The sequence below is a fragment of the Pezoporus wallicus genome, unplaced genomic scaffold (genome assembly GCF_028554395.1).
Source record: "Pezoporus wallicus isolate ANWC-B61680 ecotype Strahan unplaced genomic scaffold, APGP_CSIRO_Pwel_v1 contig_5352, whole genome shotgun sequence".
NCBI classification, from domain to species: Eukaryota; Metazoa; Chordata; class Aves; order Psittaciformes; family Psittacidae; genus Pezoporus; species Pezoporus wallicus.
In genome coordinates, this window is record NW_026639660.1 from 2,348,296 (window position 1) to 2,365,683 (window position 17,388).

General features: G+C 37.5%; 1 protein-coding gene across 1 annotated transcript in view; it reads left to right on the forward strand.

Moving 5' to 3' along the window:
* TTC27 (tetratricopeptide repeat domain 27) overlaps nucleotides 1-17,388 on the forward strand; it is a 117,797-nt gene that overhangs the window by 49,473 nt on the left and 50,936 nt on the right. The window contains exon 10 of the mRNA XM_057415459.1: nucleotides 13,586-13,699. Within this exon, the coding sequence (XP_057271442.1) occupies nucleotides 13,586-13,699 (114 nt within the window). The remainder of the gene's footprint in view (nucleotides 1-13,585; nucleotides 13,700-17,388) is intronic.

Sequence of the window (17,388 nt, forward strand, 5' to 3'; positions counted from 1 at the left end):
ATAGCTTAGTAATAAGCTTCAGAAAGCCAAGTTGGTCATTTAGTTGCTGGAATAAGGCTGTATTTCTCATCCTGCATCTTACTGTGTAAGAACTGTGTATACTTGTGTGTGTATTTTGTATTTTTGTGTATATTTTGGATTTTTTCCTTATCTGTACAGAAACATTTGTGTGTGTGTTACATCTCCAGCAGAGCTGGGAAAATGCAGAGCTTGGAGATGCATAACTAAAAAAATTGCTTCTTTTTTTTCATCTAAGGAAAATGTCTTGTAGCTTCTTCAGACTACATATAAGGAAGAAATTACTTACAGTGAGTGTGGTGAGACTGGAACATGTTTCCCAGAGAGGTGGTAGATGCCCCATCCCTAGCAACATTCAAGGTCAGGCTGGATGGGACTCTGGGCAACCTGATCTACTTGGAGATGTCCCTGCTTATTGCAGGAGGATTGGACTAGATGGCCTTTAAAGGTCCCTTACAACTCAAACTATTCTGTCATTCATCATCCAATTTTCACAGCTGTTTTAATAACTGCTGTTGTTTACGTGCATAATACAACTGGACAGATGCTAGACTGTTGTGTTTGAATCTTAATCAACTAGAGCTCATATTTTTAAGTTCTTTCAAGTCTAAGCATGTCCCAGATACTGCTTTTGGTCTCAAATAAATATATTCAGAGTATAGCTTCTGTCTGCGCAACTCTGTCAGATTTAGGAATGTTACTTACTATTGCTCACCAAGACAGGATTTTCTTTTATTCTCCCCAGCATTCTGTCACTCAGTTTTTCAGTATTAGTCACTTGTGCCTATGTCAGCTTCCCTTCTTGTTTAGTCATCTGTGCCATATTCCTGCCACTCCTCCTTTGTCAGCTCTTGCCTCCTGTTTATCTGGTGCACTCTTGCTGTCATCTTCCCTAATTTATCTTTCTCACATATTTCTGACACTATTTTTATTCTGTTCCTTCCTTGCTTTTGGTTGTTGCTTAAGGAGTTAGTCTTCTTCCAGGACCATTATGTCTTCGTCCTCTGAAAGGAAGGTGGCTGCAGCTTTGGTTTTGCTCCTTTTGCACATAAGGTTTAAAACCAGGATGCTGGTGACCTCCAGCACCTTCATCCCTTGGCATGTAATGGGAACAGTAGCTCTTTAAAGAGGCAGAATACTTCTGCTGGTGAAGTCAGGAACTGGAATAAGTCAGAAATCGAATATTTTTTTTAATGGACATTGAGACTTGCTAGTATGTTCTTTCTTGGAAAACTGTTGAGATCGTCCAAAACTCTCACTGAAATTGTCATCTCCAGACTTTGACCCTAGCCACACTCAGCCCACCAAACAGTAATTGGGGCATGCCACTTGCATTCAGCGTGTTACACTTGTGAATGCCAAGTTTTGTAGTATGTAGACTGATGAAGAGTGGAGACTGTTGTAGGCAGAATTCCTGTGGTGGATGCTGACATTCAAAGTAGGGGAAAACCAGGTATGACACGCTTCCTGTAGAGTCCTATCTGGCATTGTGTAGGTTTTCCTCTGCTGTGACTCACCCTTCTTATACAAACAGCTGTTCTTCTAAACTGAAGGTTGTGAAGATAATTCTGTAGAAATTTTATCATTCCTACATGACATGGCTTAATAGTAAAGTCAGTGGCAGCCTTGCCGTAAATCACTGGTTTAAACATGTAATTTTTCCTGATTTTTTTTGTCTGTTCCTGCTGCAGAAAAAAAAAATGTGATAATTGATTTTGACTAGTTAATATATTATGGGATGGGTTCACAAAGGACATTTTTATAATCTAAAAACTATATGCAACTGTTACATTATTCTTGTTGTGGCATTGACTACTCTTAAAGTTTTGAACTTATGAAACCATTTAAATTGTTTCTTTACAAGAAGATAATTTTATGCCTTTACTGAGGATGTTAAGAGAGCTTTTAAGGCTTGTTGTTTTGTATAATTTTTATAGTTGTGTTTTAAATCTTTCCAAGAACCACTATTTTTGATACCTTACTTTCTCTTCCTGCAGAAGATACTCAATTAAGGTATTTTCAGAATAATTCTTATTAATGGATATTTGTTCTGGAGTTGCTATTGCAAGAAAAGATACAAGTTTCTTTTAGACTAGGGATCTCTGCTGCATCAGATAGATGCAGTATCTAAAGCTGTATTCTTCCATAAGATTTTGGTAGACCAAATAAACAGGAAGCATCACTGGCAGTCTATAGAAAAAACATAGTGGCGGAAGAGACATAGTAGTGAGCTCATGAATGTGACTAGGCAGTCAGAACAGACAAATCCCACCACCCTGGGGCAGTTGTGTAAAGATGCAGGATCTGTCAGGCCTAAAGGATTTTTCCAGTGGTCCAGAGTGCTGCAAACACTGAGTTTGCCCTGAACAGATCAAATAAGCCAAGAAGCAGAAAGAAAGAAATGGACACCTTAATGTGTAGTCTTACCTAGATTTTGCTGAGTAAGAAGTACTATTATAAAACCGAGGTATCCAGCCTAAAGAAAGCATTGACAAGTCGTGGTGGTTTTTTGTAGCTACAGGCAGCAGTGCCAGAAATGGAAAGATAGAAAGTAATGACTGTCTCCCTGAGGAGTAAATTTGTATCACAGAGGATAAGTTAACCTGTAGCACTGTCTGTTCCAAAAATGCTCCTTCTCAGAGGAGAGGCGAGGCTGAGGGTGGAGCAAGCAGGGCAGAGCATTTAAAAGCCTATTGTGGTAGTTTCCAAGGGAATACCTAGTAGGGAGTAGGACGTATTTCTTCTCACAGCCAATCTGAATGGAACAAGTTAGAAAATATTCTCCATTGGCACTGGTTTTCTATCTGTCACCCTTTTCTTAGTCATTTGCTTTGTTTCCTTTCAAGCTTAACAGATTGCAAGTCCTCAGACAGCATGTGCCTTTGCATATGGTCCTGAAACCATCTATTTTTAAAACATGGTATCTAGCCACTCTCAAACCAAATTCACAGTTTTACTAACTGTGCAGAGAGCAATTTTTTGAATGTGCTTTTCTGTTATTCAGGATAGTATCAAAAGAGCACATGATGCGTTCAGAACCTTGGCATACACAGTAAAATTCCTCAGGCTGAGCAGCTAAAATGGGAAATTCAATGTTTAATACCTAGGGAAATCCTTATCGTTGATACTAAAGAGTTGAAGTCTGGTCTTTTGAATCCAAAAACCTGATTTATTGCTGTTGAGATTGGGCCTTAGGAAACAAATGCAGTACTGTGATGTGGTGTGGAAGTCTGTACTTGTGCTGTTTCAGGAGTAAGTCCAAACCACAGACCTGAAAAAGACAATGCTGCTACAGTCGGATCTGGCTGAAGTAGTTTTCAGCATAACACAGAATAAGTGATATGTTTGGCACAATGGAGTAAGTGTCAGTAGTGCGCCTGGATACCATTCTAGGTGAAAGTAGGAGCCTTATCTTATGTGATTTACCCTTCCTTAGTCATTGTAAGCAGAGTCCTTTAAATAATACAGTATCTTCTTTCTTCATGACATTTCCTTTTCTTCTTTAGTTTATTCCTTCTCCTAAAAAAAATTGAGAACCTCCAAGGAAAACTAGCTTCCAAACTTAAATATTCTCTCAAAATGAAAAGAAAAATCAAAATACAACCCAAAAACCAGCTTAAGCAACAACATGAAAAATTATTCTTTTTTTTTTTTTAACTCATACAAGAGGATACAACATGGATACCACTTAGTATCATCACAGAGCATTAAGCTCTTAGAAACTTGCTAAATATCGTCCCCCTGATGCATGTTAATGTGGAAGAAAATTTATTTAATTTTGGGCATCCAGGATAGATCTGCAGTTTGGATGTATAAGTAGAACTGAACAAATAATTTAATACTCAGTACCTCTGTACTATTATTAGAAGTAGAAAAAGGGGGAAAAAGCATTGAAACATTTTCCCAGCAGAACCTGATTTGAGTTGATTTTTTCCAATTAGTCTAAAATTACTTTGAATTGTGATCTTTGTTCCTGCCATAGGTCTCTGAAAGTTACGTATCTGCATGCATACAAGTTAAATAATAGACTGCATTATGCAGGATCAAAGAATCATGTTTATAGCTCTCTGTATCTCCCTACTTTTTGGTTTTGATCCATACAAGTTAATGTAAGCTTGCTTTTCTGTGTTTCTGTTATATTTAAACCCATACCAAGCCTTCCTTGAGTCTTTTTTTTTCTCACTGAAAATTCTTCAGTAAGCATAAATCTCTACTCAGCTTTTTCTGTGGAACATACGAGGCCTCCATTGCAAGGGAACGTTTCTCTTGTGCTCACTTGCTTTGACCTTTTTTTCTGTAAAGTGTATAATGTAGGGGACAGTGAGCCACAATTTCAGTTTTATCTGCAGAACTAGATCCACATCTACCTCAAAAGACAATCGTCATATGCTTACGTGTATTCTATTGCTGACTAGATTTCAGGTTATAGTGTGCTGATGTCCACATCAAATGACCTCCCTTAATTTCATTTTCTTAATACAGACAATTTTTGCATATTTCTGAGCCTTGAAGTTATGGAGTGAGGCAGGATATTTTCCAAGAAAAGCCATAGAAACCTCAAATTTAAAAGGAAGTTCAAAAAGTTCTTGATGTGTATTCAGAAGATGTAAAAAGTGTAGCGGGAATGAAGAAGAAACAGATAATGGACTCTGCTTTGGACATGAACATTTTTCTAATAGTTGATTAAGCATTTCCCTGTGCAGTATTAAAAAGTGTACTTGGGGAGAGGGAGAGTCATTTTGATTGATATTCTTTCTGTGTGTGACGAAAAGAAACAGAAAGAATGAAAAAGAAAGGTGCAGCCTTTTACAGAACATGTTTATGGTTGTTAATAAAAGCAGCACGTGTAGACCTTCCATGTGTTTCTTTTTGCTCCCTGTCCTTCAAAAATAACAAAATTTACTGCAGAGGAGAGCTGGCCTAAGGGTGACAGTCATGGAGAATGGAAATGCAAGTTGGATGTTCTTCTAGCTAGTGATACTTAGAAAACCAAGACCCAGAAATAAGGCAGCCTCATTTTACCTGAATATTGCTAGAGAAAACAAGATGGACAAATAGGGTGTGAAATCTGAATTTATTTTCTTTTGAACGTTGCAGATGCATTTGTTTTGAAAAAACCAAAACAACCACTCATTCTTTTGTTTTCAGTATCCTTTCCAATATCTTCAGTGAAAAAAGATAATGTGTAGTACTTATAATGCAACTTATTCTTGACTTTAGTTGATTGGCTTTTATAATGCCATCTACAGAAATATGATTAATTGTCTTTAGAGGAAATAAAGAAGAGTTGTAGACAATGGAGTGATTTCTAAAAAGACAGTTCTTTTTAGAGAGACAGTTCACTTTAGTAATAGGACTACTGATTCATATATCCTTACATCTGTTGCTAGCATATCAGCTAGTCTAATACTGAAAGTGATTAGATCTGTGCAAACACTTAAATGCTTCTCAGCTTGTTCTTTGCCTTGAGTTAAAAACTGTATCAGGATGTGAGGTACAGCTTAATTACTTTTCACTTTGAAATCTGTGAGAAAAATCTATAGAGAAAGTCTCCCTTAGAGCATATCTTTTCCACCATGCAGCTAAAACAGTCATTCCAGAGTTGTCTGCAGCCCCATTACAAATTCAAGGGAATCAAAGGAGATTTGAGACTGGAAGATACCAGAAAATTGACAACCTGTGTAGAGGATTCATTGGGAAGAAGCAGCTCAGTTGGGCACCTAACCAATATGTATAAGCTAGGAAACTAGTTTCCTTCATAAATTCAGTGGGGAGAGTAAGAGGCTTTCTCAGGGAGTCCCTGAGGCTGATGCTTGTTCACAGTGGTCTTTTTAGGGACCCTTCCTGCCATTGCTAATTGTGTAAAAAGGACTCAGTAGGACTAACTTCCAAGCTTGTCTGCCTGATTTTTTTTTTTATTTTTTTTTTATTCCTTGAAATCCTAGGTACTACAGAAGTGGCACAATAGCCATCACAATTTCTAAGATGACCTAGCGTAAGTAATTGCCCAGAAGCTGTTCTTTACAAGGCAGGTATCAGAAAGAGTTAAGAGTTACTGCTTAAAGACAGTGCCATGGAGGTGAAATATGTTTAGGGTGATGAACGGAATGGAATATGAGGATTCCTTTGGGTGGATGTTATCAAGTGCTATCTGTTTGCTACAGATTACTATTTAAGTGGGGTTAAAAAAAGCTGTGGAAAATATAGTGAAGATGAGATGATGTTAGCCTTCCTCTGTACACTAGTGGAATATTTCGTAAGTCTTGCAAGACAAAAATTTATTCCATTCTTCCCTTCTAAGTTTTAAATGAATTAAGCCAGCTACTGAGTAATTCTTAGATTGTATTTAATGTACCTTCAGATGTGATAGATTTCAGATACGGTAAATTCCAGAGAGAGTCAGTTGCTTGCAAACTGAGATTAAGTGAGATATTTAAGAATGTTAAATTGCATTTAGGTATGTGCAATGTAATTGCTGCTATACTAAGTCCAGCATTCATTTCTATATCAGCCTAGCATAGTCTAAATGATCAACTGTTTAAGAGGTTTTTAACATCTTTGCATACATTTTGCTTTTGGAATGTGTCTATAGAAGAAATTTGTGACAACGCTTCACAGCTTCAGATGAAGGAAAAATGAACTGTCCATTGTGTGTATGTACATATATTTAATTCTAAAACTCTCAGAATTAATGTTTTTTCCAAATGCATTCAATTATCCAAAACACTGAAATGATATATGTGAAAGGCTGCATGGAGACCTCATAGCAGCCTTCCAGTATCTGAAGGGGGCCTACAAAGATGCTGGAGAGGGGCTCTTCACTGAGGACTGTAGTTATAGGACAAGGGGTAATGGGTTAAAACTTAAACAGCAGAAGTTTAGATTGGATATAAGGAGGAAATTCTTTACTGTAAGGGTGGTGAGGCACTGGAATGGATTGCCCAAGGAAGCTGTGAATGCTGCATCCCTGGTGGATCTCAAGGCCAGGTTGGATGAATCCTTGGGTGATATGGTTTAGTGGGAGGTGTCGCTGCCCATGGCAGGGGGGTTGGAACTAGGTGATCTTAAGGTCCTTTCCAGCCCTTACTATTCTATGATTCTATGATCTCATTCAAGCAGTTTGAAGTATATAAAAATGAAAAAAATAAAGGAATAAAGATCAGTGGCTTCTCATTTTAGCAGTCAAATTCAGCAACAGGTACTCTGTATTTACAATGATGAAATGTTACAACTTGAGTGCAGAGACTACCAGACAAGACTAGATGAAGTAAATTTTAAAAATACCATTCTAATTAAACTAGTCCTTGCTACAGTTCACTGATGGTGTTTTGGCCTTCCTCTTGACTTTTTAACACCAAGAGATATTTCTAATGGCTGCAGCTAAGAGCTTTAAGCCCAGCTCTGTTTGTGATCAGCTAACACCTGTTGCGGTGAAAAGCTATTTTAGTTGTGCAGTCCCATGATTAGTTTTATGACCAAAATAAACCCTTGTCATACAGTTGAGTAAATAGCTTTAGACTTTGGAAAACATATGCTGAGTGTGTGGTCTAAAACTACTGAAATATATATGGAGTATTAAAGCAGTACTGGAAAATGGCACTGTGAATATGCTGATGTCTCTGCCAGTTCAGGAAAGTAAATCTTCTCTGTCACTTTAATACTTTCATGATTTCTGCTTGCCTCTCTGGTTTACCTAACTAACAGTCAGACACAATTCATTTAAAAAGAAGGTAGCATTTAAATCATGGTAACTTGGAAATACCTTGGAAAAATAATCACAAATGATCATGATTGACTATGGAATGTGCTATCTTGATATAACAACTAATAAAAATGGGTGAAAGGCCTAATAAAAGAAAATACGGAACTTCTGCTAATGCATGTCATACAGGATCAAGCATTATATAGTTTTTTTTGTTTTCCTGTTATAGTGCGAAGGTCTTGGCTTAATACTCTAAAGGTGCCATGTAGAATTTATATTAGATACTGTTAGGCAGGAAAACATGTAAGACCCAACCAAGTAATAACACATTTTCCCCAAGCAACACTGAGAAAGAAGCAATAACACAGGACTTGGAATCATTCCTGAAATATAATTCATTTGGAATGTATAATACAAGTTGTGATGTTTGCAAAGAAAATGTAAATTACCATTGTCTTAATAGTTTTGCCCTAAGACTGTTTGATCAAACAGTAGTCTGTAACTCCAAAGGCTTTGCATATTGTTGGGTTAAAAAAAAAAAGGAAGTTAGAGTTGTCAAAGCCATGTGGAAAAAAACGTGGTCAGTTGCTAGCTAAAATTGTTGTCTTCTTATAGGGAACAAAAAACCCCAGAAATTTTGAAAATGATTGCTTTTGTGTTCATGTATATATACTTCTAAATTGCAGGATAAGTTGGCAATATTTTGACTTTCCAGTTCAGATCACCCTTACAGTGATTTTAAGTTTAGGATAGATTTTGGTGTTTAGTGGAAGTGTGAAATTAAACAGATGGGTCAAGCCTTATACAGCACAGATTTTGATAACTGTTAAAACCTATCAAAAGGGCCGTTGATGTTGGTTTGATGTCTGAGTAATTCTTTTGATCTTGAGAAGGAGAGCTGTACATGGAGTAGAATAAACACTATTGCATGTATTCCCTCTGCTTAGATCTTAAAGATCTGCTAACCACTAAATATATCCACCGTCATAAAATGTATGGAAGCCTTGCATTCTCAAAGTATGAAAATACTATATTCTGTGTTTGTGTCCCTTATCTTGTTAATGCTGCTCTCTAAGGAAATAATCATGCCATTTATCAAGTTGTAACAAGAAGCATCTAAAGTGAAATCCTAATCTAAATTTTTTCTTGTTGGGCCTTAGAAAATATGAAGCTGTCATAGCTAGTAAAATGTGACTGCAGAATATAGAGCCTTACATCTTGTAATTACTTGTGCTTAAAGCATTCCTACCTAATGTTTCTAGAGATTAAGTTTATTTATCTGAAGTTTTGCTTTCTTGAACAGATGCTAACTACTAACAGAGTAGTAGGTCTTAGTCATCTATTGACAAAATATTGAAACATGCGATCAAATATCAGATATTTCTTACTGATAATATTGAGGAAGGCGAGGAATTTATAGGTGCTCAAATTATTACCCCAGTTAATGATGTAAATTGCAAAATTATTATTTGGGATTGTTGTCTGCAGTGCCACTGGTTATAGATGACAGAAGCTGTGATGAGAAGATGGTTTAAAATAGTTTGTTTCAGCATCTTAGAATCACAGAATCATAGTATAGTTAGGGTTGGAAAGGACCTTCAGATCATCTACTTCCAACCCCCCTGCCATTGGCAGCGACATCGTGTCACCCAAGGCTCTGTCCAACCTGGCCGTGAACACTGCCAGGGATGGAGCATTCACAGCTTCCTTGGGCAACCCATTCCAGTGCCTCAACACCCTCACGTAAAGATCTTCTTCCTTATATCCAGTCTAAACTTCTGCTGTTTAAGTTTGAACCCATTACCCCTTGTCCTATCACTACAGTCCTTAGTGAAGAGTCCCTCTCCAGCATCTTTGTAGTGCCCCCTTCAGATACTGGAAGGCTCCTATGAGGTCTCCATGCAGCCTCTTCTCTTCTCCAGGCTGAACAGCCCCAACTTTCTCAGCCTGTCTTCATACTGGTGGTGCTCCAGTATGAAGCAGTTCTATGTCCTTTTTATGCTGAGGACCCCAGAACTGCACACAATACTCCAGGTGAGGTCTCACAAGAGCAGAGTAGAGGGGCAGGATCACCTCCTTCAACCTGCTGGTCACGCTCCTTTTGATGCAGCCCAGGATACGGTTGGCTTTCTGGGCTGCAAGTGCACACTGAAGCCATCTCATGTTCATTTGCTCATCGACCAACACCCCCAAGTCCTTCTCCCGAGGGCTGCTCTGAATCTCTTCTCTGCCCAACCTGTAGCTGTGCCTGGGATTGCTCCGACCCAGGTGTAGGACCTTGCACTTGTCATGGTTCAACTTCATGCGGTTGGCATCAGCCCACCTCACAAGCGTGTCGAGGTCCCTCTGGATGGCATTCCTTCCCTCCAGGGTATCAACCGAACCGCACAGCTTGGTGTCATCAGCAAACTTGCTGAGGGCGCACTCAATCCCACTGTCCATGTCAGTGACAAAAATTTTATTGTTATATTTGTTTGTTTCCAAGTTAATCACTGTTGTTTGTTCAGAACTATCATATAGTCATGTTTTATACAAATCAAGGATTGTACTGAAGGATCCATTAGTATAACTTCTCATATACAAGCTTTGAAGTCAGTAGGCTTGAATTAGGTGTATTGTGTTTTGTTGAGAGCTTTACCGATTCACTGAGGCTGAATCACTCATGAATGCCACCTGAGAGTTCAGCTGGGTTTGGTAGAAGTCATGTCTGTGTTTGACCTGTGTGTCTTAACAGTGTGCACCTATCTCAAAATTTAGGTATTATTTGCCATTTTCTTCATACATAGTAATGGGGATATTATAAAGGTATTGTACAGTAATGGACTACTTTGTTATTAAGACTTTGAGGATCATGTTGTTTCATTCCAATGTCATGTAAGGATAATATATTGAATGAAATACTCTGTTTTGTGTAATACTTTGGTAATCTCCTTTTTACACTTTGATATGATGGGAGAGGATTAAATAAAGGGTTCTTGTTTTTAGGAAAAAATGTGGAGCGGAATTGGAGAAATCTGTCTCCTATGTGAATCTGTTTCCCATGTGAAAACATTCCATTCAAGACAGAAGATGTTGCATAACCTTTCTTTCCTTTCTTCTCACCCCATCTAATTTTCCTGGTTATTTTATTGTTCTTTCCCTGAAGTAAGAGCAAGGATGACTTGTGAAGATTCTCAATAGTGGTTTTGTTTTGGAATTATTGTTTTAATTTTCTTAGCTCCGTTTTGTACAGTACAATAAACTTCCAGATATGTTGACAAAGTTGCATAACCTTGATTTAGTTTTTCTTTTTTTCCAGATATTTCATTATAACCTATATTCTTATTAATAAAGTCTAAATTTAGCTTCATTTAGGTGAAAACATAAAGCTTTGGGACGTACAAGAAAATGCTGATTTTCTGGAATATGTGGAGATTTGGGGTAGAAGAGTAAAGCTTGCTTCATAGTTATGGGTACATGTTCTGAAATTACTTTTTACAGCCCTTGAGTGCAAACATTTGCACCCGTGTGTGTCTTTTTGTATCTGTGGTGCTTTAAATATCACAACTGGGCAATGAGAAGGTGAGCACAGGACTGAGCTCAGTATAAAATTGCAGGTGTTTCTTAACTGAAAAATAGGACTGCTTTTTATTGTTCTACGCAGTTGCAGCACTTTTTTCTCCTGTAACTGTACAGCAGGTATACCTCACATTTTGCTTTATGAATACCTTTTAAAAGCAGGATTGTTATTCCAGATGCGACTGTCACTGCTTCTGCAGAGGAATGAAACATAATTCTCTGCCTTCTTCCACCCTGTTTCTCTTCATTTCTCCTCCGTCCCTGTATGACTTAATACACACCTCATAGAGCATGAGTGCTTAAATCACTGTCAATACAATGGTGAAGGAGGTGCACATGGAAGTAAAGGACAGGCTTTCCAGTTCTCTTACAGAGCTTGATGGTGTGCACACAGAGGCTTTGTGCTGTGCCCAAATCATGCCAGTTGCTAAGGAGGACCGAAGTGATGGGACAAGTAATCTGCTGCTGGAAAAGGGCTGTAATTGGACCAGAAAATATATTTAGGAGAATTATTATTCAAGACCTTTACTTTTCATTGTTCTTTTAAGAGATGATGTTGTGATTTGAAAAATAAATACTAGTGTCTGTCACCATGTGGTAGAGAAAAAAGGTCCCTTTAATTAAAAATCATATGACGGAATACCAGTAGTGTAGAAAATGGGGGAAAGAATAACCTTTCTTACAAAAGGGAGCTTTTAAAGTAAAGTAAACGCTGTTAAAGTGTTTGCCCTAACACTCCCTTAAGGTTTTTTAGCAGCCACCTGGGATAGCCATTAAAGGATAAATTCAGGAACCAGAGTCCTCTTGTAAGGAATGACTCGCTTGTGCCTTGCAGTTTGTCTTCAGACCAAACAAAAGTAAGTAGTAGACTGATCTTCCCATGATGAGACAGGAGAGAGATGAGCTCAGAACTAGGATTTGGACCAATTAACAGATTTGCTGATCATAATTAATTTGTAAAAGGACACTTGAAAGCATAGAGAATGTTGCAGTGGCATTCCACTGATACTTCCAGGTCCTCAACACATAGAGGACTGTATGGAAGCCTTTGTGTACTTCTTCATATAATACTGACTTGAAGCCATGAAAGAATCAGTGCAGAGATTGTTGGTCACAAGAGGGAGGATCAAGTGATGTTGAAGCATTTGGTGGGTGTACATCCGTTCATACTGCTTGCATTCATTCTTTCATTTGCTGTTGCCTGTCTTCCCGTTGTAGTTTTCCTTGGAGAAAGTTTAGTTTTGCTTGTCTCTGCCTTCTTTCCTGCGAAAACACTAGGGGGAAAAAAAGTAGATTACAGTATGACAGAAATGTCAGAAATTTTACACAAACCACCAGCAAAGTATACTTTCTTAATGCTTGGGGAAATCTTTCACAGAATAAAGCAAAAGGGGCTTTTTTTCCAGTCTTCAAGTATCTATAGGCAAATTTATCAGAGCAGCTGTATTGTGTTTGTAGTGTCTATAAAACTAGTAAGGATGTTTGCCTGCTGTCTCCCTTTTCAAAGTGAATATCTTAACAGAAAAATGGTATACAGTGTCTGAAACAATACTGGAAAGAATCCAGGTGGTCTGTACATTATTAAGGGATATCAAAGTTGTATTTGCTACATATATCCTATTGGCCTTTCTTAAAAATCAGTGGTCGGAGACTGTCACCAAGTTCCTGGCATCAGGGCAGGGTGTTCCAAGTGATAATTTGCTGTGTCTTTAGAAAAGCTTTTTACCTAGATTATTCCGTATCCTCTGCCCATTTACTGCGCATCAAAAATTCTTCATGTTATTCTCAAGCCATGGCATATTCTAAATTAATATTCTTTGGTTTCTTAACAATTTCAGCCTATTTAATAGGGGGATGGTGTTAATGCAGGCATCAAATCACTTTGCATGTGAGGAGAAGCTGAGAGAGAGCTGGTTTTGTTCAGTCTTAAGTAGGATTCCTGCTGCTGTCTACAGCTGTCCAGTGTACAGGTGTGGAGAAGGCTGAGCCAGACTGCTCAATATCAGATTCTTTATTTGCCTTTTATTTGGAGTAGCCATATCAATTTGTGCATTTTGGTGTATGAACCATATGGGTACATGTACACACAGTGCTGCAGTAGCTGAGCGTGAGAAAATAGTTTTGATGGCTGCCTTTTATATTGAAAAGAGATTAATCCATATTCACAGCCCTCAGAAAAGGGCTGCAACCACATATTTGGCTTTCAGAATAGGAAACAGCATTCATGCTTGAGAACACTATTGCAAACTTTACTGTCTTTGGTGTCTTTTAAATGAAATAATGAAAAAATGTTACTTTTCTCTGCAGTGCTTGCTCTCTCAGCCAAAGTTCTGGGCCATTCAGACGTCAGCCTTGTTCCTTCGGACCAAGCTTGAAAAAGGAAGTACTCGCAGGATGGAACGGGCAATGAAGCAGACTCAGGTAAGACTTCTGAGCTGCCTTCTTAAAAACAGAGGCTCTTTATATAGCAAATAAAAATAGGCAGGAGTTAGGAGCTTCTGCATTTCTTCTGTGCTAACTGTACATTGAGATAATTTTCTAATTATGTATCTAAACCACAAATGCTTTTATGTCTGCTAGTCTCAAGATAAACTCATAAACATACAGTAATACGTACAAGTAATAATTGGTTACTTTCTTTCAAAAATAACAAGTTTTAGAAGATTGAAATTAAAGTTTGTTTTCTTACCTCTAGTTTGTGACTTCTGATACCAGTTTTTATGTAGAAGTTCAATGAATGTAACGCTGCTACTTCTGTCATATTTTTAATAGTTTTTATGCAAGTAAATTATCTGTAGAAAACAGTCAAATTTGTAGTCATTGGTATTGTGAGAACAAGAAAACATATTTGTGAATAAAGCAGTACTTTTGATTTATCATTTTGATGTGATACTTAGTGATTAGTATTTTTATTGCAAGTTTGAGGCAGTGATTAAATAATTTTGCTCTGAAAAAAAGAGAAGATCGGTTTCCAAGTATGAAAAAATAAAAATAAAAATTGGGATTTATTTAAGAAATAGATTTTTCAAAGGAAAGGTCTGTAGGTTTTTTATTTTAAAATCCCTTCATATTACAAACTTTTGTTAGCTGATTGTTATCTTTATGCTGTTAAGTGGTTTTGTCTCACATAAACAGCAGGCATTTCTGTATGTCTGTCAGACAACAGTTCTGCTGACTATAAGAGCCAGGAATGTATAAAATTAAGATTATGGTGCTGTAAATTAAATTCCAGAATGCTGATGTTTCATTTAAAAGCACTGTTGATTCATGGATCTCAGAAGGAGTGCAGCTGGGATGTGCTGCTGCAGTTTTGTTTTTCTGAGGAGGTCACAGAGTTGCTATAGTGGAATTTCTTGGGGTCACTGGGAGAGTGTCAAAAGATCCAGGATTCCCAGTCTGGGAGATGAAGTATCTGTTGGCATTTGGGAAGCAATCTCAGGATCCTTGGTGCCCTAAGCTGTAAAACAGTTGGAGTATCTCAGACATTTTTGTCAACTAGATTAAACCTCACTACTGGAAATTGTTGTACTCTACAGTTTGACCATCTCATAATAGAAATTGTTGCAAGTACATTTATGTGACTTCATTGCGTTCCGCAGCTGCAGTAATGTAAAGGATTTGATTAACACACACTGTGACATTTCAGGAAAGTGACCTCACAGTAGAGACAGAATCTGTGGTTTTAAAGATTATCTTTAATCCTAAAATGCTTGTTTTCTTAAAGTTTCTTAGACATGTGAATGTAATAACATATATGAGTTGATTTGATATGGTATCAAGCTCAGTTCCCCAAAACAGTTAAAAGTTGTTTTAGGATTGATATGTACTAAATTAATCAAACAACTTGAATAACTTTCCATTTAAAGTTTTCACTCCTGAGTTCCATCAGATCAGAATTTTTCAATATGCTGGTTTCTTACAGTTCTGAGAAGGAATCAGAAAACATATAATGAATGATGTCATTTTTCATTCATAACACCAAGGGTTTTGATATATTGTCTTCATGAAGATGCCAAAGAGCTAGCAAGTTCTGCAGCTATTTATCACTAGAAGTGGATTTCAAACTCATAAAATTTTCGTACAAATTGGGTTGTGGGGGTGGGTGGTGGTGGTGGTGTTGGTTTGGTTTGGTTGTTTTATAGTTTCACGTTTACTAGTTGCTGATACTTGCTGCAGAAAGTTTAGATATTGAAGATTAAGGAAGGAGGTAGGTGTAAATACGATTAGATTTCCCCATTGTTTATACTATCAAATTTTTAAAGTAATTGTAAAAATTCTTGTAAGACAGCTCAAATAAGCAGTGGTAAATTAAATCCTCTAAGTTACTTACTGTAGGGTTGTCTGAAGAGTGCAAGAGCCCTTATGTGCTCTGACTTAGTGATGCTGGACTGTCCTGTCCTCTTCTACTGTAACTCTCCTTCCTTTCCCCATTTCCACCCTTGCATGCTTCTACACTGGGTCTGCAGCTGCTAAGCATCTAAAAGTACGGGTATCACTGGGCAGGTATATGCTGATATTCAGCCAAAATCAGGCCAGGCTGTGTTGTTTGTTGAAGAAAGTGGGTTTTGGCTACATGTTTTTTGTTAAATTTATTTTAATTGCTTGAAAAATAATTGCAGCTATTTTTGAAACGAGGATATATTGGTTGAATTAGCTGCCATGCTCCACATATTAAGTTTATGTTTACATTAAATAGTTATTATAAAATTATTTTGTAAGTGGGTTTTTTTTTTGAACTGGAAGGTTTCAAAGAGAAATGATCATTTTCAAAACCTTTTTCTGATTACTTAAAAAATATGAACTCCAGATAATGCAGTCTTTGGAACATGTTTTAAATTGATGATTCTAGGTACTCTGGAACATTGTAGTTAACTCGAAGTGAGTAGGAGAGATTTTTATTCTTAACTTTTTCTGGATGCTACTGGTCGTCCATCCAGTTTTTGCCTAAATGAGGTTTGGAGCCACAAAAATATGTTGAAAGATTTCTAAAGCCAGTACCGTTTTCAATCAGTTTTCTAAGAAAAGGACAGCTAAAACTTTACATTCCACTAGAATATTTAATCATGACCAGTATAACATATATTGAAGTCTGGATTAAGGTACTGCCAACCAAAATGTATCGCTGGATACAGTATGATTTTTTTAAGGTTGGGTGTTTAGGTTTTTTCCATATGCGTGTAGGTGAAGGAGGGTGAGAAGTGTTAGGGTGGGAAGAAAGGAAAGAGGAGGAGGGAGAGAACAGAAAGAAAATGGAACAGTTTTTGGTAAATAGCTCTCCACATAATTAGAAACCTGCCACTTCTACATCAGTTTTGGGATCGTCACCTACCTTCTATTGTTAAGAAAGTAACTCAGAAACTATTAATAGTGGAAAATGGGTTAGAATAAGTTGTTAATCCATAAATTACTGCTGAAAGTACAGCCAGAGCTCAAGTGATAGGATGGGGAGAAAAAAGATATTTTGAGTGGTGTAGGAGCTATGTAAAAAAAGAGAAAATGGAGGGATTATTTAAAAAAATCCAATCAAAACCAAACTATTTTAAAGCACATAGAAGGGGATGCTATCTTTTAGTTTCTTGATATATGAAATATAATAAATTGTGGAAAAAAGTGTACTCATCAGTGGATTTTTAAGTAATTTTAAGAATGAAGAAAAGGCATAAAAATCACATGCTTGTACTAAGGGTGGTGGTGTTTCAGTGAGAGCATCGTTTGCTGCTGGATTACGCCAGCAGCAAGAAGAGGTGAAGCTGCCATGTGCCTGGTGCCCAGTAGCCTGCTCAGGTTTATCCTACAGTGACTTGTTACAGCTACTTCCTGGAGCTTGCTCAGGGTGTTCACGCTGGCTACCTCTGTGCTTTCAGCTTTTATCAGCTTGTTATGTGCCCCTTTTCTGATTGTATTTTCTGCTGCTTGCTGCACCTGGTGATAGCATGACTGTAACCTAATCGCTTGGCTTTCCTAACATATAGTAGAACGTATGCAGTATTTCATACGGTTCTCTCTTGCTTGCTTTTCTTGGCAGCAAAGGAATTTGCCCATTGGGGAAGAGGAATGTGTCTTGAAAGGGTGTTTTTAATAAGACTTCAGGAGAGCTGGGAGCAGACTAG